This window comes from Cryptomeria japonica, chromosome 5, assembly GCF_030272615.1.
Source record: "Cryptomeria japonica chromosome 5, Sugi_1.0, whole genome shotgun sequence".
Lineage (NCBI taxonomy): Eukaryota > Viridiplantae > Streptophyta > Pinopsida > Cupressales > Cupressaceae > Cryptomeria > Cryptomeria japonica.
The window spans coordinates 548,849,430-548,876,639 of NC_081409.1; the positions used below are offsets into that span (position 1 = coordinate 548,849,430).

The 27,210-nt window shown below is 37.3% G+C and overlaps 1 protein-coding gene across 2 annotated transcripts in view; it reads left to right on the top strand.

Annotated features, from left to right (window-relative positions):
- LOC131063465 (uncharacterized) overlaps window positions 1–27,210 on the top strand; it is a 150,244-nt gene that overhangs the window by 79,664 nt on the left and 43,370 nt on the right. For both annotated transcript variants that reach the window (XM_057997285.2, XM_057997276.2), the window contains exons 4-10: window positions 9,286–9,395; window positions 9,575–9,710; window positions 9,828–9,926; window positions 18,262–18,367; window positions 18,519–18,940; window positions 19,027–19,185; window positions 19,296–19,493. In XM_057997285.2, coding sequence (XP_057853268.2) covers window positions 9,286–9,395; window positions 9,575–9,710; window positions 9,828–9,926; window positions 18,262–18,367; window positions 18,519–18,940; window positions 19,027–19,185; window positions 19,296–19,493 — 1,230 coding nt within the window. The remainder of the gene's footprint in view (window positions 1–9,285; window positions 9,396–9,574; window positions 9,711–9,827; window positions 9,927–18,261; window positions 18,368–18,518; window positions 18,941–19,026; window positions 19,186–19,295; window positions 19,494–27,210) is intronic.

Sequence of the window (27,210 nt, forward strand, 5' to 3'; positions counted from 1 at the left end):
CCTTGGATGATGTCTCACACTTGCAGGTATTGTTCCTCTTGAGAGTTTTCTTTCTCAGAAGTTTGGATCTTCAACAACAAACCCTTTCTCTCCAAAAAGCTTCAACAATTTGCAAATGATCAATAATAATGAAAAAGCACTAAGTGTGCTTTTTATATGCACACCAAAAAGCAATGCCTCATTCGACTTTTTTTTTAAATCATTAAATATTAAATGATTTTGTTGCTTTATAATATTCCCAAAGTTGGCATCCCATTTGGCATAATAATTAAATACTTTGACATTAATATATTAAATGCACACTTGACCCCTTCTATCCCCTTTAATCATAAAGATATTTAATTAAATTAATTATATTAAACTCCACTAAAAGCCAAATATCAAACCAACAACTGTTCCTGCCAACTTTTCAGATATAGCCATGGTGCCCTCTAAGCATCCCGATGACTTACAATAAATAGGAAGTATGGATCCAAACAACCAAGTGACTTACTATAAATAGTAAGTGTGTATAAATGGATCTTGAATGACTGTTGGAAGGCAAACCACAAATAAAGTGATGCATTGAGATAGAGAGTATTGAAATAGACACCCAAAGGGTTTGCTGAATAACCTTGAATTGCCGTCAAAGGGCCCTCTAATCGCCAATTAGCCTACGGGGACCACTGATAATGGGCTAACCTTTGAAAGTAACTGATGCTTAGGAAGGCACAAAAATGGGGACATTACATGTTCCCCATCATTCCTTGCTTGGAGCCTCAACTTAGGCCTCCACCAATTCCTCAATCCTACACTTCCAACCCTAGTGATCCCTTGGCAATGAGTGGAAGCGTGTGCCATGGTATACTTATGATGAGGATGTGCCCTATGCATAGTGCTACGATACAATACTGGTTTGCTTTGGTGAAGTCACTTACCATCGATCTACCATATGAATGTGTTAACATTTTAATTAGTCTTTTTCAAGACAACAAAAAATGGAACAATACAACTGATAGAACTCTTCTTCAAATCATGGGGGAAGCTCCATGGGACTAAAAACCATAAACTATAAACATAATTTACAAGTATGCACATGTACAATGTTTCAATGGGGTTTGCATTAAATGTGAATAACAAATTGACTCTCTTTTTTTTTCTGAACCATGGGGGTTTCAATAAGAGAAATAGAATAAATTGCATAATACCAAAAGATCTCTCAATCCCTTTTTATAAGTAATTTTGAGAAAATTCTTGAAAACTCAATTATAAAATCACTTTATAACTAAATAAACCTTATAACCTTGAAAAGCGATTTATTTTATTTTCAAAACATTTCTACATCCTAACATTTAAAACTTTCCCTTCTCTTTCCAACTAGCTATATTACTAAGGTGCCCGATAAATTAATTTAATTAAAATGACAATTTTAGTAGAATTAATTAAATATAGCTGAATATTACACCCAATTAGTCAAAATAGCTGAAGTGTAGCGAAATAAAAAACTGACCGCACAGGAGCGATATCAATGATGAAAGATGTTAATCAGACCCAACTACGTGACTTACTATAAATTGATACCCCCTCCAAGAATCTTGGAGAACACACAGGAAGCTGAAAATAACATTTGAAAGCATCAAATAAGTCCTCTAAACGATCTGAGCTCTATGGTAACTTAAAATTACTACTTTGATCTGGTTGACACACAACCATAATGTCAATGTCAACAACAATGTAAGAGAACCTAAAAATGGGGACATTACAAACCCCCCAAACTTGTTTTGTCTGAACCTGGGAACTGAATCATCGAACTCGAGCTTGAGCCCAAGCTTGAACTAATAACTTAGTTTTTAGTGCATCCCACATTGCAGACAGGGCGGTGAGTTGCAGGCTCAAACTTGTCGGCTTTTCTTACCATGAGTTTGTTGGCATAACTGTTGGAGATGATGATGAGGTGAGAAGATGACCAGTAAAGTTGATATGATCAGTTATATGTTGTCATTGATGTCAACTAGTTTGACCGGATGCAAAACTAGCAGAGGAGAGAAGGAGAAGCTGAATCATGCATTGTGGTTAGAATTGATTGTTGCGGTTCAGAATATATGTTCATAACATTGGCATGAGTCTGTGATTGAAATCGCATCAAGTTTGGTGAACCGAAAGCACATTTATAATTGACTGTTATGAACTTTGTGAAGAAGAGTGAATACCGGTATCGGATCTTTAACCGGTAATGATTTAAGGTTTGGCGGTGGATCTTATCATGATCATAACTTAGTGATGATGTGTCATAATCCGTGTGTAATGATAAGATGGTATTTGAGCGCATACAAGGATTGGATTTCTTGGGAAACAACAAGTGCTTAGAAGAATGAAACAAGGGTTTGATTGCTTATCAAATCGATGTGCGGTGATTATTTAACAGTGGAAATCATCTAGAAATTTGTTGTAATGATCTGTAATGTATTTTGGCGGAGTGTTTTGCTGCGCTAAATGTAAATTTTTTGTATCTTGTTGATGTAATTAGGGTTTGTAGCCGCCCTAACTGAAAAGTGTATTTAGGGCTAGTTGGAGAAGATATTTTGTGTCAGTGGTTTGAGAAGAAGATATTGCCGAACCAGTTTGAAGTGTCTGCATGTGTGTAGTAGAGTTGTGCTGAAAAGGATTTGTACTAGCAAGCAAGGAAGTGCTATAATCAGATCATTTGCCCTGTTGTTCCCTAACAGTTACAACAGTTTGAAATCCTTTAATCGGGTAGATCCTAACAGGTCTGATATTGTAAATCCCTTCACCGGGTGGCTCATTAACTTGAGTTTGAAATCCTCTAACAAGGTTACTCTTAACAAGGTAGAGCTCCTAACAGGGTTGAGGCAAAATCCCTTGACCGGGTGACTCCTAACAGGGTCTGCTCTTAACCGGGTTAGGCCATTAACCGGGTGCATTCCAAAAGAGTGCAAATACATATTGTGGGTGCTAATTCCCACCGTGGTTTTCCCATTTGGGTTTCCACGTCAAAAATAATTGTGTTATGGTCTGCATGCTTTGTTGGATGTTTGCTTATGTGGTTATATTTCTTGCATACTTATTGATTTTCAAGTTGGTGAAAGTTGTTATCAGATTTATTAAGTTTTTGCTTGCACCAATTTACCCCCCCCCTCTCAGTGCCTTATAAGTTTATCAATTGTTATCAGAGCCTAATTCCCTTAAGGCTTAACCGCTTGGGAAGGATCTCTAAGGCTAACATGGGGGAAGGTTCAATGAGTTACAAAGAGCTTTCAAACTGGCTTGCAAAATTTGAAGAAGCCCTTGATGAACTAAAGGTCAAGTACAAAGCTTCATTGGCTAAGAGAAGAGAGCTGGCTGAGCAGTTGTTGGATTTCAGTGAAAGCAGTTCATCTGAGGAAGCAACCATTGATGCCTTGTCTAATGAGGTGGAAAAGGTGAATGATGAAAAGACAAATCCGAGGAGAGAGTTGGAAGCCCTTACCATCAAGATGAGCCAAGAGTTGGAAGCCAGGAGGGCAGCTGAAGACAAAATAAGAGATAAGGAGCATGAGATCTTTAAGCTGAACCAGGAGATTGGTACCCTGCATACACATCTTCATGAGACCAAAGAGGAAAAGAGGAAATACAAGCTGACCTAGACATGGCTATATCTCTTAAAGAAAGTCTCACAAAGAAGAATGAGGAGCTTACCAAGGAGCTGGCTGATGCAAATGAGTTACTAGCTAAATTCAACAAGAGCACTGCTATTCTTGATGAGCGGATTCAGACACAAAGGCAGAAAGGAGATACACATGGCTTGGGATACACAACCTTTTAACAAGGAGAGCCTTCCGGTACCAAGGACACCATGCATGAAGCCAAATCTGCACCAAAGACCAAGAAAAACACTGGTAAGAGAACCTACAAACCAATATGTTTTAACTATCATAAGGTAGGTCATACTACAAATGTTTGTAGAAGTAGATCCAGTACTTTTGATGGATATAGACCTAATACATATGAAGGATATAAGCCTAGTACTTTTGATGGATATTGCATCAATTGTAACAAGTATGGGCATAGAGCTGTTGGGTGCAGGTCGAGAGTAAACAATCAAAGATCTTACATGGATTAGAGGTCTAATGGTGAATGGCAGAGATCTTACAATGACCGGAGAAACCCTACTTGGTAGAGACCTTATGTGAACTGGTCTAGTCCATATGAAATGGAGAATAGATGGAATGTGACATGTTCAATCTGTCACAACTATGGTCATGTGGCTATGAATTGCCGGAGAAGAACCGATAGACGCAATGCTAGACCCTGGAGAGCATCTGGAATGGTATGTTTCCACTGTCACAAACCGGGAGACATTGCAAGGTTTTGTAGCTAGAATGAACCAACCGATTAATCAGTCTGTTGACCGGAAAGGAAAGAAGAAGGTAGATGTGGAAGAAACCAGAAGTTAGATGAACAAGATATGGAGGAAGAAAAATGAGGATAAACCATCAGAGGACTCCAATTCTTCACCTGGTGTGGAGAATCCCTCACTGGAAAACTACGCTATGTATGAAGCTTAGGGGGAGCATATTGTCAGATCCATTTCCGGACCCCCTAAATGGTGTGCGGTGTGTCAAATCTGCATGTTTTGATGCAAAATGATGTTATGAAGTGATTTTGAGATGTAACCGATACATTGGATGTAATATGTGAATCGGTAGCAAGTTCTAGGGTTGAACGGTGATTAGGGTATGTTCAACCGGTTTAGCATTAAATGCAGTTGGTAAAAGGCAAATAAAAAGGTGTTTTATAGTCTTACTGTTCACTTAGCATTTTTGAGAGCACATTTGGAGAGCGACAAAAACATAGAAGAGCATTTGATTGCTACTTCGGCGAAATTGATAGCGGATTGTGAAGATTGTGGAAAAGTGAATCGGTGGGAGAGTATTCAGACCGGAAACCCTAGTTGCGAAGAAGTCTAAAGGTATTTCTCTGTGAATCCGAATCTGTGTTTGAATTTTCACAATGGCTACACCACAACAGAATTGGATTGCAGAAAGGAGGAACCAAACCATAGTTGAAGCAGCAAGAACAATGTTGATGCAAGGAGATGTACCTAAAATGTTTTGGAGAGAAGCAGTCAGCACTGTAGTATACACAATGAATTGGATATTGGTCAAGAAAGGTAGTGACAAAACTCCCTATGAATTATGGTATGGTCATACTTCTAATGTTAGTCATTTCAAAGTCTTTGGCAGCAGGTGTTACATAAAGAGAGATGAGTATACCGGAAAGTTTGATCCTAAAAGTGATGAAGGAACTTTCCTTGGTTACTCAACTAAGAGCAAAGCATTCAAGTGCTTTAACAAAAGAACCAAGAAGATTGTGGAAAGTGTTAATTTGAAAGTTGATGAGTATTTTGACAAATCTGATGATACTAGCAAGTCTGATACAGTAGATGAACAAAAGCTAGTGATCATTGAACCAAAAGTTCAAAATGATGTTGAGCAAAACAGTGCAGAGGATGCTGTTCAACCGCTGGAAGAAGAGGAAGAAGAAGAAGAAGAGGAAGAAGAAGAAGAAGAGGCTTCTACATCGGAACCGGTTATACCTAGATATGTAAGGTTGAATCACTCTGCAAATCAAATAATTGGAGACATGAATGCTGGAGTACAAACAAGAAGAAAGATCAGAGAATGTGCTTGTCTGATTTCCACAATTGAACCTAAGACAGTGAGGGAAGCTCTCAAGTATGATGATTGGATAAAGGCTATGAAGGAGGAGCTTGATCAAATAGAGAAGAACACCTGATCACCTGTTCCCAGACCAACTGATAAAAATGTGATTGGTACTAAGTGGGTGTTCAGGAACAAATTGAATGAAGATGGTGAAGTGGTTAGGAACAAGGCTAGACTAGTTTGCAAAGGATATGCACAAGAAGAAGGTGAGGATTATGGAGAAACCTTTGCACCGGTTGCTAGACTTGAAGGAGTAAGAATGCTTCTTGCATTTGCAGCATTCAAAGGATTCAAGGTATACCAAATGGATGTCAAGTCTGCATTTTTGAATGGAATTCTAGGAGAAGAGGTCTACATTGAATAACCAGATGGGTTTGCATTGACTGAAGACAAGGACATGGTGTACAAATTTCATAAAGCATTATATGGATTAAAGCAAGCTCCAAGGCCATGGTATGAGAGACTCCATTCACACCTGATAACGATTGGATTTCAAAGAACCAGTGAGGACACCAACATTTACTTGAAGACAGAAGGAGACAAGTTATTGATTGCAAAAGTGTTTGTAGATGATATCATGTTTGGAGGAGATGATGACATGAGTTTAACTTTTGTAGAAGAAATGAAAAAGCAATTTGAAATGTCTTTGATAGGTGAAATCAAATTTTTCATTGGTTTGCAGGTCCAACAGATGAAAGGAGGAATCTTTATCAACCAGTCCAAATATGTGAAGGAGGTATTGGAAACCTTTGGAGTGGAAGACCCTAATCCGGTTGGAACCCCTATGGTTACTGGTTGCAGATTATCCAAGGAAGATGATTCCGATCCAATGGATAAAACTGAGTATAGATCAATGATCGGTAAACTACACTATGTTGTTCATAGCAGACCGGACATTGCTCATGCAGTTGGTATAGTGGCTAGATATCAGAAAAGTCCTAAAGAGACTCATATGGTGACAGTGAAGAGAATTTTTAGGTATCTTAGAGGAACTATTGATTATGGATTATGGTATCCATACAAAGGAAACTTCTCTTTGCAGGTGCTCATAGATTCTGATTGGGCAGGTAATGTAGATGACCGAAAGAGCACAACCGGTGGTGCATTCTTTCTAGGAGGAAGACTGGTATCCTGGACTAGTAAGAAACAAAGTTGCATTTCTCAGTCTATAGTAGAAGCAGAGTATGTGGTTGCATCTATGAACTGTACTCAAGCAATATGGATGAGACATGTATTAGAAGGATTCAAGGAGAATATGACATAACTGGTGGTCATATATTGTGATAATACAAGTGCAATAAACATTTCAAAAAACCCTGTATTGCATGCTAGAACAAAGCATATTGAACTGAAGTATCATTATCTGAGAGAAAGAGTGTAGGAAAAGAAAGTCAGGATGGATCATGTGTCAAGCAAGGAGCAGTTGGCTAACATCTTCACTAAGCCATTGCCTAAAGCAACCTTTGAGTATCTCAGAAGCAAGCTAGGGGTTATACCCCTACAAAAGGTCAACTAAGATACTGTTGCAGCATCAATCCAGTGGACTAATTGAAGATCTTTCACTATGGATTGATGAGAGAAGGGCTACCCCTTAGGGGGAGCAGCAGAGATGAAGAAAACAATAGCAATAGAAGATGAATTTGACACTTTGCACCTTTGGCATTGTTGTCAAAGGGGGAGAAGAAAAGTAAACGGGGAGAAGAACAGTGAAGAGCAAAAAGAGAAGAACATATTGATGAAGGGAGAAGAACAAGTGAAACAGAATAGAAGAAGAAAAGAACAGTACAACAGTCATAACAGTTAGAGTTCCAGTTTCGCATGGTGAGCTTTTGGTGTTGCCATCAATGCCAAAGGGGGAGATTGTTGGCATAGCTGTTGGAGATGATGATGAGATGAGAAGATGACCGGTAAAGTTGATATGATCAGGTATATGTTATCATTGATGTCAACTAGTTTGATCGGATGCAAAACTAGCAGAGGAGAGAAGGAGAAGCTGAATCATGCATTGTGGTTAGAATTCATTGTTGCGGTTCAAAATATATGTTCATAACATTGGCATGAGTCTGTGATTGAAATCGCATCAAGTTTGGTGAACCGGAAAGCACATTTTTAATTGATTGTTATGGACTCCGTGAAGAAGAATGAATACCGGTATCAGATCTTTAACCGGTAATGATTTAAGGTTTGGCGGTGGATCTTATCATGATCATAACTTAGTGATGTCGTGTCATAATCCGTGTGTAATGATAAGATGGTATTGAGCGCATACAAGGATTGGATTTCTTGGGAAACAACAAAGTGCTTAGAAGAATGAAACAAGGGTTTGATTGCTTATCAAATTGATGTGCGGTGATCATTCAACGGGGAAAATCATCTAGAAATTTGTTGTAATGATTTGTAATGTATTTTTGGCGTAGTGTTTTGCCGCGCTAAATGTAAATTCATTGTATCTTGTTGGTGTAATTAGGGTTTGTAGGCGCCCTAACTAAAAAGTGTATTTAGTGCTAGTTGGAGAAGAGATTTTGTGTTGGTGGTTTGAGAAGAAGGTATTGCCGAACCAGTTTGAAGTGTCTGCATGTGTGTAGCAGAGTTGTGCTGAAAAGGATTTGTACTAGCAAGCAATGAAGTGCTGTAATCTGATCATTTGCCCTGTTGTTCCCTAACAGTTACAGCAGTTTGAAATCCCTTAACTGGGTAGATCCTAATAGGTCTGATATTGTAAATCCCTTCACCGGGTGGCTCATTAACTTGAGTTTGAAATGCTCTAACAAGGTTACTGTTAACAGGGTAGAGCTCCTAACAGGGCTGAGGCAAAATCCCTTGACCGGGTGACTCCTAACAGGGTCTGCTCTTAACCGGATATATTGTAAGCTCCTAATCGGGCTAGGCTTTTATCCGGGTGCATTCCAAAAGAGTGCAAATACATATTGTGGGTGCTAATTCCCATCGTGGTTTTCCCAGTTGGGTTTCCACGTCAAAAATCATTGTGTTATGGTCTGCATGCTTTGTTGGATGTTTGCTTATGTGGTTATATTTCTTGCATTTTTATTGATTTTCAAGTTGGTGAAAGTTGTTATCAGATCTATTAAGTTTTTGCTTGCACTGATTCACCCCTCCCTCTCAGTGTCTTATAAGTTTATCAGAGTTCATTGGACCTTTAAAATCAACAATGTAGTGCAGATTGTAGCAGTTCAAATTCCATGAATTGTTTTCATTAGTCAACTTCTTGATGCTTATCACGGTATCACTTTTGATTTGTTAATTTCTATCCCAGAGCCAATGCTTCAGTTTTCTTCTTGATATTTGTTGTCCGTTGTATTAGAACTTTATTTGTTAAATTAATTGGTTAATGAGTTTTTCCAGTTGTGTGTTTTTCTTATGTTTACACCTTATTGTTAAATTAATTGTTTAATGCTTTTTTCCAGTTGTGTGTATTTCTTTAGTAAGATTCATATGTGGATTGTTTTTGAGAAACATGTACTGAGGCAAAGTATTTTGATGGCAATATTTTCATGCTTATCCTGATTATGAAATTTATTCTGAAAATGATAGAATTTCTGTCTTTTTTTGTGATTTTTATTAGTGGTCTGAAGAAAGGAGATTTGAGCTAGCAGCCTTGATGACATCAACATTGAAGGCTTGCTTACGGGCATATGATCCATGCTTTTCCCAGACACTGAAATATTTATTGAGGTCTGCATTTGCTTTGCATCAAGCATGCTCTGTGTTTTTCTTAAAAAAAAGAGAGTCTAAATTTTCAAAATGCAGACATTACTTAACAAATTTGTCTTTAGAATATTCATCTGTATGCATTTGTTTTAAAAGGTTATAAAGAGTCAATGATTGATATCTATATGCACAATCAATTGCAGTATACAAAATTCATATTACTTTCGCCAAAATTCTAGATCTCCAATTTCTGATGTTAGCGACAAATTACTTTTACAAGAACGAGATCCTCCCGCAACACTTCGTGAGTCTTTATATGAAGCTTCTCAATTTAACGAGGTGTGTTTTTATTTCTGGTTTGTAATTCCTTTTGAAATATCAATGATTATGATATTTTAGATTATCGATTTTGTTTCCTAGAGATGCCTCAAAGAGTCTAAAGGTGGCTTTGACCAGGTTGACGTGCAAGCCCTTGCACATTCAGTGGAGCTTCCAAGACAAGGTGCAATTGACAGCTTGAGATACACAGATGGTGACTTATTTGCAGCCTTTCAGGTGCCTTGAAAAACTTTATGTTTACCATTTTCTCTTAGGACTTGAATTTTTATGCAGAGGTACATATTTCATGGACATGTTTCATTTATAGTATATTTGTTTGTGTGTACTTTTTTGCAATTTACAGTTGCAAAATACATTAAATATTGGGAGCGGCATTTTTCAATTTTCATACTAATTGAGACTTAACAGCACATGAAGATAGGTCTTTAAATTTGTAGGAAAGTTCACTGAAAATTAAACTATGTCGTAAAGCCTAAGCTATAAACAAAATGCACCATTACGTACACTTTACAATATTATCAAAAGGGGTTTGCATAAATGAAATAACTGAAATAAAACTCTGCTCTATTTTTTTGGCTCTAGCAAGATGAGCATAAGATCTGAAATGTTTTCTCATGATCAAGGTTGTTATGATTAAAACTTGCAACTGAAACTAAGTGTATGAGATTATAGAATCCTTCTTAATTGTCTCAAAATAGAGCTTAATAGATCCACATACACAAGAATGGGTAAACAAAAGTACTTCGATCAAACATCCATCATGTAAGATTTAGATTTTAGAAAAATGAATGGTTAGAAGCACATGGAGTTACTTGCTAAGATGAATTGTGACATTGATACAAAGCCTATGGAAGGTTTACAAAGAATAAGTTTATGGGATTTAAAAAATAATGATTAATGATCCCTGTGATGTCCCCATCCAAATGCTAAATCTCTAGAACCAAACAACTTGAGAAAGCTCCTTGTATTATCTTTATAAATAAAGATAACAATGTGTAAGATAAACCAGATTGCAAATAATCAATAGATTTAAGCTTAGAAAAGAATCGACAAAGGAATATATGCTGAATGAGAGAAGCCTCTCGATAAGTATTGCCTTTACAGATACCAATTTGTATTAAGCAATCAGACATACGTAGCACTCCAAGTTTCCTTCTTTGAAAGGCGGGTTAAAACACACAGAATCGACAAAGAGTATCCGATCAACCAAATACTATAGATGCACATTCTGTGATGACTAACATATCAAGTTTAGTCTAAAGGTACAATTAATCGATGGATATCATGCAGCAATAGAAAGAGAAGCAGTAATGATCGATCCCCATTATGACTGGAAGAGCACGATTGATTATTACACTTCATGATCTTCCAAGGAATTAATGCTTTGGGCAATAGATGTCTCCATAAAGTAGACCTGAGAGGCTAGCATCATCAATGACATCGATGCATACACTTGGGGGATACAACGATCCACATACAAAATAGAGATGCAGCGAATAATGCAATGCCCACATTAGTATGGGCTACTAATCCAGGATTAAAGGCGATAACAATAATAGATAATTTCCATAGTTAAAGATGATACAATAACAATCAATTAATCAAAAGCCAAAGTCATTAAAAACTAAAGGATGCCACCCTTGCAAGAGGGATGACCGTTTGGGAAGGAAATAACCCTCCGTCCACATTAAGGAAATATATATGCAGCCCATCATCCATTGAAGGGGGGAGGAAGAGAAAAAAAGAAGAATTTAATCTGCAAGTAGCGGTTGAATTGAATAAGGATAGTAGAATTCAGACCATGACATGTCATCACAGCAGATATAAATATAGCACCATAGAAGACATCAACACATTATTACCACAAACATGAATATATACTGTTGAGCAGATTTGATAGAATCTGCCAATTGACGGAGACCTGAATTGAACCAGGAAGGCTCGATGAAATGGATTGTATATCAAGCAAAATTGTTATAATCATGTGATTATCTTTACAGAGGATGCGATCTATGTGCTACTGCGATTCTTAAATGAGTTGACATATGTGGTAAGACTAACAATGACAATACGTTTTTATTTCATATCTGAAAGGGTGTGGTGTGGCGGAAGGGGGAGAGTATTGAGAAATAGAATATCATATGTAGGCTTATATGGAGGGTCAATGGAAGATTATATGTATTCTAAAATGAAGGAAGTAGTGATTATAAGTCTTCTAAAGTAGCGATTAAAATCCTAGTGATGCTTACCTAAAGCAGCGATTAAAACATAGAAAGATTTGTTAACAAGGGACATACCTATTGAAAAGGTTGTCTCCTTTGTGAAGGATGTCTCTCTTCATAAGAGAGAAATATAAAAGGCAATTAAAAAAATAAAGAGAAGGAGAGACGTTTGGGGGAGAAATAGTGTAAGTAATGAGATAGTTTAAAGGCAGCGATCATTTATTAACAAAAGGTTATGTCCTCTCAAAAGGACATCACTATTCCAAAGATTATATATCTTCATAGGAATATGACGCTATAATGGGAGATTTTGTAATGCAAATAAGGGAGTGAGTATATAAAATAAAAAGAAGATTTTCAAGGATGTATGGAACAGTATTGAAGATCTACATTGAAGGAAAGAAGATGAATTTGATCACTTACACCTGGAAATGAAGGATAAGTATTAAGAGGATTATTGGAAGATTTATAAATAATTGTGGTCTCAGGACTAAGCCCAAGGCAAATCCCAAATGGGGACATTACAATCCCAAAAAGAAATGTTTTAAAACAAACCTTCCAAAAGTTGCAGAAAAGTGGAGAAGAAAGATGCTTTAAAATAAAATAAAACTAACTAAAGTGGCCTAAAAATAGGCCATCATCCATTGTTCAGAAGTAGAACACCAGATATAGCTACTAGTAGATGTAGCTAATAGTGATTTGCACATGCCCACCCTCTATGATTCTGAGAAAACTTTTTGGATTGCAACTTTGATGAATTCTTTGACGACCTCCGAGACCTTGGTCACCACAATACTATTGAATCTTCAAACATACTTGATGATGTTAGAAATCCTCCCTTGAAAACCTTGACTCAAAGTTTGGTTAAACCAACAACAAGAGTGTTGGTTTAAAATTTTGTACACCTGGGGGATGTGCAAAATTGTTGGTTTAGCCATAGTGTGTGAGTATGATACTCTCCTAATTTAGGGAAGGCTCCCCCTATCTACAAACTAAACTAATCTAATATGGGTGGGACAATAGTCTTTCTTCTTCTTTTAAGAAAAACTATACTCTTTTCTCTTCACAGAAAAGTAATAGTAATTGGAAATAAATAACAACAAATATAGAAATGAGACTTTTTGTAGGATTTTTGGAACATAAAGGGAAGCAAAGTTTCCATGAAAGTACAAAGACCTCCGTCACTTCCTCGGGACAGGAAAATAGAAAGAAAGCTCAAAGTCTTCAACTATCTATTCTCCTATCAACCTTTTTAGATGATTTTCTGATAACCAAGCATAGTATGTAGCAGCTCAAAGTCTCACTACATGATGCACCTCTTATGCACAAACATAGAAAATAAAAGCAGTACAAAGTCTGCAAGTTACCCATTTGCTTGAGCGTCCTACAAGAGTTTCAGACGTGACAAGCAGCTCAAAGTCTGCAGTATCAAATCTTAAAACCAATCTAATCTCCAAACACAATAAGCAGCTCAAAGTCTGCAAGATTGAGCTTGAATCCCCCTTCTATAACACCTCAAAACTCACAATCAATCTCTAGAAAATGTCTTCACATAACACCTTGAATCAACACAAAGTTTGAAAGCAATTTGCCTCTTTTAATTGACTACAATCTGACTTACAACTAAGCTCAAAGTCTTAGAGTGTACATACAAATTCGCAGAGTTTTGTTGCATTGCCAAAAGATTAAAATTACAATAGATCCCCTCAAGCATTTATAGGAGAGGAACCTTGAGAAAAAGGTGGGAGGATCCTAACTAGAGAAATTCTCTCAATCACCATGACTTATTCCAACTACAGTCCTAATTGAACTCAACTTGTAGTTGCTTTACATGTAATTACAAAAGTGCAAGTGATGAAATAACTTGCAATTACAAAGTTTTTTTTTTTACTTGTAATTGTCAAAACAAAATTACAAATACATAATTGAAATTATTCTATTTGTCCGAAGACACGACTCTAACTACATCATCCTTTGTCTGTGACGATCTTCATGCTGCTACAAGATGTTAGAACTTGAAGTATTTTGGATTGGTGAAGACATCTCAAACCGGAACAAGAACTTGCACCCTTGATAGTCTTTATGTCTTTAACCAACAAACTTCAACCTTACACATGCTTGGGGTAGTACTGACTTCTCAGGAGGGAAGTTCTTTGCAAGGCTGAAATAAGAAGCCTATCTCTATCTTGAAAGCATTCTATGCTCTCAACCATTCATATCACTTATCCATCTCCTTGTGTGGCTTCGGAATGTTGTTGTTCTTTCTCCAATCTTGGAATCTGCTTGCAAAATAAGGCCCATGCCTTAATCTATTGATTTGGTAGGTCGTGTGTGCAAACAAGACTGACATGGGTGAAACAATGGGACTGCAAAATTGGGGTCAAAGCTCAATTTCCGGTTCTGGAAACTGCATTACATGTGTGGAAAAACAAGAGCATTAACTTGCAATTGTGGAGAACAAACATGCAACTTCATATGTGTAATGGGTAACCACAAGTTTGCACTTGTAATTGGACCTTTAAAACTCATTTTCAAGTGTTTTTTGAGTGCGTTTTGGACCAATTTCGGGTTCTGGAAGGCTGACTGCAAGTAAGAGAACATTACAACTTGCACTTGGGTTTTGACATGGGGGGAAAATGGGAAGAATGATACCAACCGGTAATTCCAAACTTTATGTGACAAGGAAAGACACATTTTCAGCTTGACAATTTTGGAAAATGGGAAAAACTACCTACTTGTAATCGGATTTTGAAATCCCGAAATCAAATGAATGAGTCTCATGGCAATTCTTCAACATTTGTAAATTTTGTAAAAAGAAGATTAACTATTTTTACAATATGGGAAGAACAAATAAAAAACAGAATTTAAACAAGATCAATGCAACCTCTTTCACGTCCAAAATCTAAGGCTCAACAACCAGCATGAATGTAGGGCACATTTAGCAGAAAACATTTGAAGAAAACACGTTCTTCTTGAATGCAAACACCAAGTATTAAGTGCCAAACACTACGATTTGAATGTAGTGCAAAATGTGGCCAAAACGTAAGGCAAAAATGGATTCAAAAACGTCTTCAACAACATCTTCAAAAATGCCTTCAAAAATGCAAAACGTGTTTGCCAAAACCGTTTTTGGTGAAAAACGTGGCAACCAACATTGATTCCCAACGATTTTGCATGAATGTTGGATGGATTTTGGGGAAGAAAGCCACAAAAACCGGATTTGTGGGAGCAAATGTGCAGGTCAGGTTCTTCATTTGCAAATACAAGTAACAAATGCCTTCAAAAAGATGCAATCGGGTTTTAGAAACCCCATTGCAAGTTTTAATTACTTCACTTTTCTCTTCCTTGGGCAAATTCGGGTTTTAGGGAAGAAAGAACAAAAAGACATGTCAAAATAACTTGTAATAGGGAAATAAAATCCCCTTTACAAGTTTAAAATGACTGAGACAAAAAGACTTGTAATAGGGAAATAAAATCCCTTTTACAAGTTTAAAAGACAAAAACAACTAAAAGGACATAAAACATGTAATAGGGAAATAAAATCCCTATTACATCTAAATATCACTGAAGTAGGAACTCTTAAAAGAAATTACAAGTTCTTATAATTTATAATTTTAAATTCACTTGTAATTTGTCCGTAAAGTTCCTACAATGACTTAAAAGACATAAAAAGAAAGGGGGAAATAAAAAGTAAGTTACAAGTGACAAGTTTTAAATAAAGTGCACTTGTAATTGTTTTAAAATTTCCCTACAACACTAAAACAAGAGAAAATTAAAACTTGCAATCAAAGGAAAATTTCCTACCTGCAGTTAGGAAGAAAAAACCCAAAATTGAAGAAAAACCATAGCAAACTAACTCGAAACGCGATGAAGTTTGAAAAGTGAATCGAGGATAGACTGAAGATCAGTCCAGTTCAACAAAAAACAAAAATTATGCCTTGGGAAACATGCCTTAAGAGTAAAATCTTCAACCTGCAGTGACTGCTCTGAAACCCGAAATTGCACAAAAAGCTAGGAAAATGAAGACCAAAACTCACCAAAATTTGAACAATGATGGCAAAGATACCCCCCAATGATTTGACACTAACAAATGTGAGTTTTGTACCTTGTAAAATGTGCCTTGGAGACAAAAACAACACATTTAAACCAAAATTTTGTAAGGGTTGTCACATTTTTGAAAATTAAAAAATGAGGACAACAAAGAGGTGGAGACAAGAAAAAGCTTAGCCATGGGCATAACTACAACTATTCTTAGGAAATGGAGACTAAATCTTAGGATTTGACCTTTTGTTTCGCGTATGAAAAAACAAAATCTAATAGACTGAAAGAAATTCAGGCTCAGCAGACCTTAGGGAATTATCACGTATTCATCTAAGTGTCAGAAACCCTATATGGTTGGAAAATGATCTTTATCAGCAACAACCTAGGCCCTGAAACTTCTGGAATATCACAAAATCCGCACTGACTATTGCCCCTCAAATGCTGCCCACTCAATATGACCACTTTCAGCGCTGCTGTAACTTTATAAATGTCTTGTGATGGCAATGAAATCCTGCTGACAGACCAGAAAAATGATTAAAAAGGGATGAATTTCTGCTTTGGACATCCAATGACAAATGACTTTCATCTATAAGGAAAAATCTCTGAAGTTTTAGTACTTTAAGTTCTGATTTTTGCTTTCCTGGATAACTGTGTATAGTTGTGGCATCAATTTGAACCTAGCTAATCAGCTTTCTTCAATGTGAAGTCACTTTTTTAAGAAATTGTGTCTTAACTGCTTGACAGCTGTGCCTTGAAAGTGTAATTGGCACAGTTTTGGTCTTGATAGAACTTTGAGTGACTCAAGCATGTTCAGATCTGAGGCAGAAGTTTCAAGTGACTTAACCATTTTTTAAAACACCAGCCAGAACATGTGGCCTAGCCATCATTTATGTGCACTCTTGTTGATATTGTTATTATAGATTTAACAGCAGAACTTTAACATGCTTATGCCAGGCAGAAATCTTCACCAACTATGCTAGGCATAATTATGACATATTCTTGTTGTGGCAGAAAATTCCACTAACTTTGCATGTTTTTGATGAAAGTAGAAATTCACAATGGCTCAACCAAGCCTGAAACACGTTAGTGGGATCATTGCCACTTTTGGATGGCTTGGGCAGATTTTTGCATTGACAATGCCACTTCTAAGATCTGAAGTGAAACTTCAAGCAAAGTTTGTCAATATTTTATTGGAAGCAGAATAATGTGGTAATTCGGCCAATTTCAGTTTTGAGTGGAAGCTTATGATGATTGAGCCACAGCTGTGCTCATTCATACTAGCTTAGCCTTTTTTGAACCTCCATTGTGCCCTTTAAAATTTACACAAGTATCATTCTGCAAGTCTGAATTCTGCTATAAAATGTTGCACTTACTGTTGAAGATGCTACTTGTTAAATTAGCATAAGACATCAGTTCGCTAGAGTAGAGACAGCTGAGAATGAATTATATTGTAGTCGAGTCAGTCGAGTCAACCACACATAGATAAATGGGCCTCCTGAGTTGTGGCTAAACAGCCACTCTGTGAGGCCCCCCAGGCCCTATGATTTTAAAGGAAGGGAAGGGCCAATGAAGAGTGATAGTCTTTATAAGGTTGGGTCAGTCCCAATCATGAAACATCTGTATTTCACTGGAAAATTCTCAGTGTAACGAAATCTATTGATTTAATTGTGAATGTTTTGAACTTTATGACTAATCTAAGTATAAATAAGGGGAATCTTCATTTTGCTTGAAGATGCTATTCGGTATCTAGAAAAATTTACTTTATGATTAGTGAGAATCTTTGGTGAATTCTATACCAAATGAGCTTTGTCTAATGGTGGAGCTATGTGTTTACCAAGGGTAAAAGTTGAATAATTTGGTTGCTAAAATTTAAACGTGTGTTTCCATCTATTTTATGTTCCTTGAAGAAAAAGTTCTTCATTTCAGTCTCTGAGAGGAGTGATTCATTTAGATGCAACTAGAACTATAGTTTTGAAATCATTTTACCAGCAATGCAGTTATGAAAAGTTGAAGTTTTATTTTGGTTGCTGGTCTAAATGAAATGCACTGACATCAGTACAAGAAGCTTTCTGTCAAATAGTAAGCTTGAATTGGATTTCTTGCAAGACTTTGGTCTGGTGTCAGATTGTATTTTTATTCAAGAAATTTCTAAAATCATGTAGCAAGTGCAATATACTTGTCTGCACATTCCTGTGTCATTAGGGATTCAAAATACAACTAATTTTTTAGATAAGCCTGGCAAAGTTGTTTGCATGAATTTCATTTGTTATGTGCATTTCTTCTCACAGAATGAACTTAGTCGAATGAAGCTGAATGTGCCAATGCTTGATGACCTGGTTCGAGAATATTGTGTATACAGAGGCCTTGTAGATCCTAGCATAAATTCTCCCTCAGGTAAGGTCATGGATAGATTTGGGAAAAGGTGAAGTGTCTTTTCAAAGCAGTGCCTGTAGTTTATTTCGAAATGCCAATATTCTTCAACATAAAGAATTTATCCTCAGCAAAGCATTACTGCAGATTTCATAATCTGTGACTGTGCTGACAGGCTCAGATGTCTCTCTCACAAGTAGATCATTGAAGCTTATCGCAGAAGATACCAAGCCAGATGAGACTTGCTCAATGGACTTTTCTACTGTTAACATTGAGAGTGGAGAAAGGCAGGCAGTTATTAAAACATTTGCAAATGACATGGTGATGGATGACCTCCTAGAAAATTGCTCACATAAGCAAGATAAAGATGTTGAATTGAGATCTCCAAGTGAACATGTTTATGGTGGTGAGGCTTGCAGCACCAGTGGAACATGTCAGACTGATAAATCAGGAGTACATCTGGGAAGTCGTCCCAGATGGAAAGGTAGACACAATGAGAGTGAATCACAAGGGAACTTATCAGTGGATTCTACCAAACAGACAGATTATAATCAGCTGCTTTCTGGCATCAGTAGTAAGACTCTTGATCATGTACAGGTGAGAGCAAATGGGATCAGTTTTCTCTTTATGAGATTATGTGTTCTTAGATACTTTCCCTCAATTCTATTTAATTTTTTCTTTAGGGTGGTCTGAATTGCAATTATGTGGACAACTTTCGTTTTGTATCGGAGATGCGAGAACTGGCAAGCAAAGGTATGGTTGTCAAGGTTGTTGAAGAGATCAAGCAACGGAATAAAAAATTCTTTGAGCAAAATCCTGTGTTGCTATTTCAACTAAAGCAGGTATTGAGACAGTCTCATCTGTTATAATTTTTACTATATTTTGACATAAAGGATTGTCAATTATGTCTATGTTCACAGGGCATTTTCAGTCTAATGGTTATGGTGTGCAGGTTGAGTTTCTTAAGCTAGTGGGGGATGGGGATTATGTGGGGGCTCTCAGAGTTGCACGCTCTGACATGGGACCACTTGCTCAAAGCTATTCAGACTTGTTGAAACCTCTGAAAGAGACAATGCTGGCATTGACAAGGGCAAAGGACACTGCATCAGTAAAGTGCATTTCATTATCTGTTCTTGCAACTTCTCTTCAGGTATAATCCGGAATCTGAATAGCACAGTTATGAGTGTTATTAAGACAAATCACATATTTATCTTTTTGAAGGAATTGAATTGAAAGTGCATCATTTGCTTATTAACTCAATTGTGCTATATTAGAAGTGCTATCATAATATAACATGCTTATTTTTATCTCGAGCTTAACTGATTGAGATTTCACTTATAGCATGTGGTTTCTGTTTGCAGTAAAACTAAACCACTGTGATGATGTCTTCTAATTAAATAACAGTATATAATTTTTTAAAGAGAAGCTGAAGATCATATTTAGTGCATTTTCCAGATGTTGTTACACCTGTAGGAGACATTTAAATAGCTCACTTGTTGATTACAAAAACTCAACAAGCAGCCATTAATGTATGACTGCTAAACTAGAATTTTTAAAATGAGATAGCATTCATTCTACATTGTGGTTTTAGCAATCCACCTGTCCATTGCAACTTAGTCCATGCTACAAAAATTACCTTTAATCAGGGTGGTCTCATCTAGCCATACTAACTACGATCAGCAAAATTAAACATGAGAGCGTCAGTTTAAGTTATGTATATCTGACAATGTTTAAGCACTGTGATTACTCATGCCTTCAATTGGTTTCAAGTATTCCATCTTGACATAAACACATTAGAATATCTTCATATGCAATAAGGTAGTATCCCTTTATCACTACCATGTTATTGAAATGCATATTTTATGTTAGTTGTGTGCCTTTGTTCTTCAACATCTCATCTCACCATATGCCAATGCATATTTTCTAACATAAATGTATTTATCTTCAAATTCTACAGTTTAATATTCTGCATATTCCTTAATAGCTAAGTTATATGTTTGGGCATAGGGTTGGTATGGATTTAGGGTTCCAGTTCACTAATATGGTGATTTTTTCTTGGGTTTGGTATGGCTGAGTACAACCATACAATATATATTACATATATTAAAAATATATAAAATACCCATAATATATAGAATTGAAAACAGAGTTGATAGCATAGAAGAAAAACCTAAATTAAAAATCATGGTTATACACGATTTTTTCCAAATTAGGTACTGCAGGCAACCCCTCCTCCCCCCCACCCCCCCCAAAAAAATTGTTGATTGCGATTCTCAACATTGTTTTCACATTTAAATCACACCTGAAACCTTAATAAATCTCCCACCCTCCCCCATGAAATGGTAAAATATTTTACAAATATCATAGTTGTGCAACTCTTTTAGGGCACAACTACAAATTAGAGCTCACTAGGATGCACATAGAGGGCACAACTAATTGCAAAGTTGCATTGAGTCAGGATGCAACACATTGAATTGGAGTTAGGCAAATTTTGTTGTAACATTGTTGCAAATACATTCTATAACTTCATGTTATATGATTAGTATTTACATAAAGTTCAGCCAGCACATACAAATAGATGAATAATTTGTTAAATAAAATTTTCAATGTGCACATCACAAGCATTTTTCAATTTAAATTAACCAGATAAAAACCATTAAATCTATTTTATTTTGGTCGGGTCTTTCTATCTAAAGTTCAGTTACTGGGTTTGCTTGTTTTGGTCCATGCACCCAAACCGGGTTTGCTTGGGTTCGGGTTCGCTTGGGGGTTCATTTGGGTTCGCCTTGGGTACATACTCGAGGGTTTGCGTTTGCCAGGTACAAACTCGGGTGTATCCCAAGGCTCTGAGCAATAAAACATAACAAAACAGATATTTTTGACCTTTTTTTGCATTCAAACTCTTAAATGCCCCGAAAAGGACCCCTTCTATCATTGGGTTTTCCTCACGCATTGATCAATGATGAAGTATTATATATTAAATGTTTTTCTTCTTCCATTTTGCATTATTCCATCTTCCAATTCAATTCTGAACTATCAATTGGCATTTGACATTGATAAATAATGAAGTATCATACTATCAAATGTATTTAGGTTTATAATTTTGTATATTTCTTTAAATATATATATATATACACGGCCAAACCCGACCCATGAACCCAAAGGGGAAATTTTTTGCCCAAACCCTTGAATTGGGTTCGTGTGCCCGAATCCAAACCGGTAACTCGGGTCTAAAGAGATTCGAGGGTTTGGGCAATTTTTTTTTAATTTAAAAATAAAAATAAAAATAATAAAATTTGATGTTGAATCTTGAGGGGAAAATGATGAATGATTCATTCATCATTTTTCCCTCAAGATTCAACATCAAATCTGATTTTGAGATGAATAGGAAAATAAATTTATTTGTTAAACTAGGCTGATTTTATTTTCATTTTTATTTTGTGAAATGCAGTGTCAATTTCACAATGAGCTCCCAAGACGAGTGAGGATGAGATGGAAATCCATTCTCATAGTGAAAATGATTCAGAATTTTAACCTGAAAATGAGTGGGGTGACCATGGGGCTGATCCTGGAGCCCAATCTAGTTCCATGGCAAGTGCACCAGATAGTACAAGTTGCCCTTCAGAGTTGTTGGCATCTTTTGCTAGGGGTCAATTGATCCTAAGTTTCCTCTCAAACATTTTGGTTCAAGAATATCAGTACAAGGCACATCACATTCAGATGGGGGAACAAGGAAGTGGAAGTGCAACATTTGTGAGACTGAATGGTTTGGTAGCATCGGTAGGGTGAATGCACACTTTCTTTTTTGCACAGGAAAAGGTGTGAGTCATTGTAAGTTTTTGAAGGAAGCTAAAAATATAAAGTACAAAATTGAGTTTAACAAGCTTTCGGGGGTTCTAGATGACATAAATATTTCAGTGCCTACTACTTTGTCTGCTAGGGAAGCCCTTCAGCACAGCCAGAATCCGCCACATACTTCTCATGCTTTGCAGACGGGAGGAATGATATTTGGATCTCCATCCACTTCCACTTCTGGTGCCGCCAGGGTAGGGAAACGTACGTTGCAAACACCACAGAGTAACCCCATTGCTGATATGTTTAATGTGCAACTGAGAGATGAGATAGGTGAATCCATTGGCAAGTTCTTCTTTGCCAATGGCATTCCATTTCATTGTACACGACCTCCTAATTATAGGGAGATGATGGCTATGGTGGGGAAGGGAGGAACATCTTATGTGCCACCAGGTGAGACGAAAATGAGGACCTCGATCTTGGATAAGTGCTATTCCAAGATCAATATATTGATGGAGAAGATGAAGGCATGTTTGTTTGGCATAGGGGTGCAACATAGTTATGGATGGGTGGATGGACATTAGCCATCGTCCACTCATCAACATCATGGTCACATGTGCAAAGGGCCCATACTTCCTTAGAGCAGTTGATTGTACATGGCATCACAAAGATGCTGAAATTCAGTTTCAGGTCCTTAGGGAGGCTATTGAGGAGGTTGGGCTACAAAATGTGGTCCAAGTAGTGACAGACGCAGCCCATGTGTGTAGAGCAGTAGGGAGACTCATTGAGGCAGCCTATAGGCACATTTGGTAGACCCCATGTTGTGTGCATGCCATGAACAATGCACTCAAGGACATGCGGAAGTTTTACTATATTAGAGGAGTGGTCACTGATGCGAGAGATGTGTAGATGTTTATCTGCAACCACCACACTTCACATGCACTCTTTAGGACCTTCGCGAAGAAGGAGTTCTTGAAATCAGTTGAGACCAGATACGCATCCTATTTCACTCTCTTGGAGAGAATGATTGAGTTGCAAGAGGCATCGCATCGCAATTCATGGTTATGACTAATGAGTGGAGTAGATGGGTTGAAGCTATGAGAGAGCAGGGGAGAAGGGTGAAGAAGATAGTGAAGAGTGATGTGTTTTGGATTGATGCGAAATACATTGTCCCCATCATTTCTCCATTATTCCAGGTGATTAGATATGGGGATGGGGATGCACCTAACCTTGGAGAGGTGTATGAGTGCATTGACTCTATGCTTGACCAGATGAGGGCTGCTGTGCGAGTGAAGGACCCGTCTCTAGCATTGTACAATGAGCAAATCTGACCTATCATTCAGCGCAGATGGGACAAGTTGAACACTCCTTTGCATATGGCTGCCTTTGCCTTGAATCCTAAGTGGTACAAGGCTAGACCGGGTAGAGTGACACTGATTCAGGATGATGAGGTGAAGTCAGGTTTCTTTAGGTGCATAGAGAAGATGTTTGATTCCAGAGATGTTGACACAATTGACATTGAGTGGACAAAATTTGCCACTCTTAGAGGCTATTTAGATGTAGCAAAGATGGATATAAAACCTATGGCATAGGAGGACCCACTTTTGTGGTGGAATTGTTATGGCCCGAAATCTTTGACCACCACTCTAGCCATCCTTCTGCTATCCCATGTTTCCAGTTCTTCAGCTGCTGAGAGGAACTGGTCTACATATAGCTTCATTCACTCTCTTAAGAGGAACAAACTTACCTCTAAGAGACCAAAGAAGCTTGTGGCTGTACACGGTGCTTTGCATCTCATGGACCGCAAGACACTTGTGAACATGGAGAGTCCAACGACAAGATGGGATGTAGAGCCAGAGGAGCCTTCACAGATTGACGAGGATGATCCTACCACTTTAGATGTAGGGCTGGTTAGTGTGAGCTTGAGGGATCTTGATCTTCAGGAGTCCAACAGTTCTAGTGAGGAGTTCACAGATGATTAGAGGCCTCCATTTTTCTACATTTTGTGTTTTGTCATTTTGTCTTTGACTCTTTTGTAATGCTATTGCTATTAGTATTTGTATTTGGCTACTCATTGTAATGATGAATCATGTAATCATCTTTATAGACTTTGCAATGACATCAGATATTCATATTTTCCGTTTTCAATATAATAGAAATCTCCAATTTGACAATTTCTTTTTCTCAAATTTTATTTAGCAATTAGCATTGAAGAAATCTTGGTATTTATATTTAGTATTTCAAATTTCGTATAGTTTCATTTGAAATGTAACTCTTATACTGCTATACTGTCATACATCTTTTCAAAACTAGTTTTTCATGTACTATATTTATAACTATATCGACACCACCACCCCACCACCCCCTTGTGCCGTCCCCTTGTCGTCCCTCTGCCATCCCCAAACTTACGCCCTTGGTCCCTCTGTCTCGGAAACCCGTCCCCACTTCCCTGCGTCCCTGCGTCCCCCTGTCCTGAATGCTTGTGGAACACTTTTTTTTGCCCGTTTGTTTCACACAAATTTGTGGGTGGTCTACAAATTGAAATTTTTGAAGGGTTTTGCATGATTTTTTCCAAAAAAATTGTGATTTTAGTTTGAAAAGCTGACCTCAGTGTCTGGCTACAGGGAGGTGTTGATGTTTATAGCGTCGGTCAGTATCCTTCTCTAACTCGACTGTGCAAAATTTAAATGTCTAATTGGCCTTTCGGCCTTACACATTTCGGGAGATCAATTTATATGTGTATCGATTTAATACTTATTCAGTCTTGCCGATTTTTGTATTTGTTATTATAACTAAATGTAATCCTGCCATGTTTAGTGAAAAGTCAGGTAAAGTATAACATAACCAATGAATATTAAATGAGTCGTATTGATTGGTTAGAAGCCGATTTTTGGCATAAGTCGTGTTGCTTGATCCTATTGTGGTGGAGTATATAGATCGAAGAATTCCATCTCCTTGGCAATCAAATTCACAAAAGGCAGATCGAATCAACACACGAGGAGATCGTATTTCTTCTGCAGTTCGTGTTCTTCTATAGTAGATCGGCATCTCTCCTTCACATTCAAGCAGATCGTAGAGATATCATCTTCATCAAGATTGGGTTCTATCTCCAACAGTTTGATATCTCCTACAACAAATTGTGATTCTGATATAAGGCAGATCGAACCTATATTTTATTGCTCGATTCTAGAGTGAATCTTCTTGTTGTATAGCTTCAAAGAGTAAAGCATTTGTAAAGACATTTCGCTAATATATTACAAGACATTTGTTGCTGGGTTTTTCACCTTGAAGAGGAAGGTTTTCCCAGGGTACATTTTGTGTTATTGTGTTTTAATTATTGCTTATCTAATCTGATCATAAAACTTAACACGGTATTAGTGCCACGGTGAAAGAAAGATCGTGATCAGATTTCCTTCAACTTCAAAGTATTCTCTCCTCTCTCTTCTTTAAGTATCTACTAAGCCTCGAAAATGGTGAACGGTCTTAAGGCCGAGGATAGGCTTGAAGGCGCATCTAACTTCACCTCATTGAAGTTTAGAGTGCTCATTGCACTTGAAGAAAATGATCTTCAATTTGTGGAGGAAAAGGATTTATCTGAACTTGAAGATCATGAGGAGAAGCTTCAATTTAAGAAAAATGCCATCAAAGCAAATAAGATATTAATCGATTCTGTGAGGGATCACTTGGTGCCTTTCATCTCAAAGATGATAACTGCGAGAGATATGTTCAAGACCTTGGAAGGTTTATATGAGATTAACAACACAAGTAGGGCTCTTGCCTTGAGGCCAAAACTCCATCAAGTAAAGATGGCAAAAGGAGAATCAGTTATGTCATTCTTCATGAAAATTTCAGAATTGAGAGATCAACTAAGTGCAATTGGAGATCAAGTGATAGATAAAGACCTTGTCATGCTGGCTTTGAATGGCCTTCCTCATTCATGGGAGGCATTTATCCAAAGCATAAGTGGAAGATCCAAATTACCTAAGTTTGATCGACTTCCTGCAGATTGCATTCAAGAAGAATCAAGATTGGTGGCTAGAGGAATTATCAAAAGCTCTCAAAACGAAGATACTCATGTTCTTGCCACTCATTCTACCAAGAAAGGAAAGAATTGGAAGAAGGGCAACTTCAAAAGGAATAGAGATCAGAAATCAGATTCCGTACTTGATTCAAAGAAGAAGAAGAGAGATCTCTCTCGCTTCTAGTGCTTTAGATGTGACAAGTTTGGTCACTATGCAAGGGATTGTTTGAAAATACCTAAGCATCAAGGGGCAAACATCAATGAAGTCTCATCTCAGAAGGAGGTATAAGATAACTCAAATGGTTTTCTTTTCATATCAGCATAATCGAGCAATGTTCCTACATATAGTAATACCTGGTTGATTGATAGTGGAGCCTCTAGACACATCACTGGCTATCAAGAGCACCTTTCAGATTTGGTGGAGAAGGAGTCTAATGTTCAAGTGATCATTGGAGATGATGCACACTATTAAGTAAGAGGATTTGGTGCTACATCTCTAAACCTAGAATCTGGAATCTCACTTCACCTAAGTGATGCTTTGTTCGTGCCGGGGATTAAGAGAAACCTTGTGTCTATTTCAGCCTTGGAGTATAAGGGCTATCAAATTGCATTTTCTGAAGAAAGAGTTCTAGCATGGCCAAAGATGTCCAGCATCAAGGCTGCTTGTGTGATCGGAAATCGACATGAGAGTTTGTATAAGCTCTCCACTCTTCCAGTCCAAGCTCTTCTTCATGATTCTTCCAGTTCCAATGAACTTTGGCACAAAAGACTTGGGTATCTTCATTTCAGGGCTCTTCCATCACTAGAAAAGATGGTGAAAGGTATTCCTAAACTTGATCATGTACATGATGGTACTTGTAAAGGTTGTGCTATGGGTAAAAATATTAAGAGTCCTTTTCATAGCAGTGAAAATAGGTCTAAAGAATTTCTTGAGCTTGTACATTCAGATTTATGGGTCCAATGTCAATTGCATCTCTAAGTGGATTTTTGTATTATATAACTTTCATAGATGACTACTCTAGGAAGACTTGGATTTATTTCTTAAGGTCTAAAG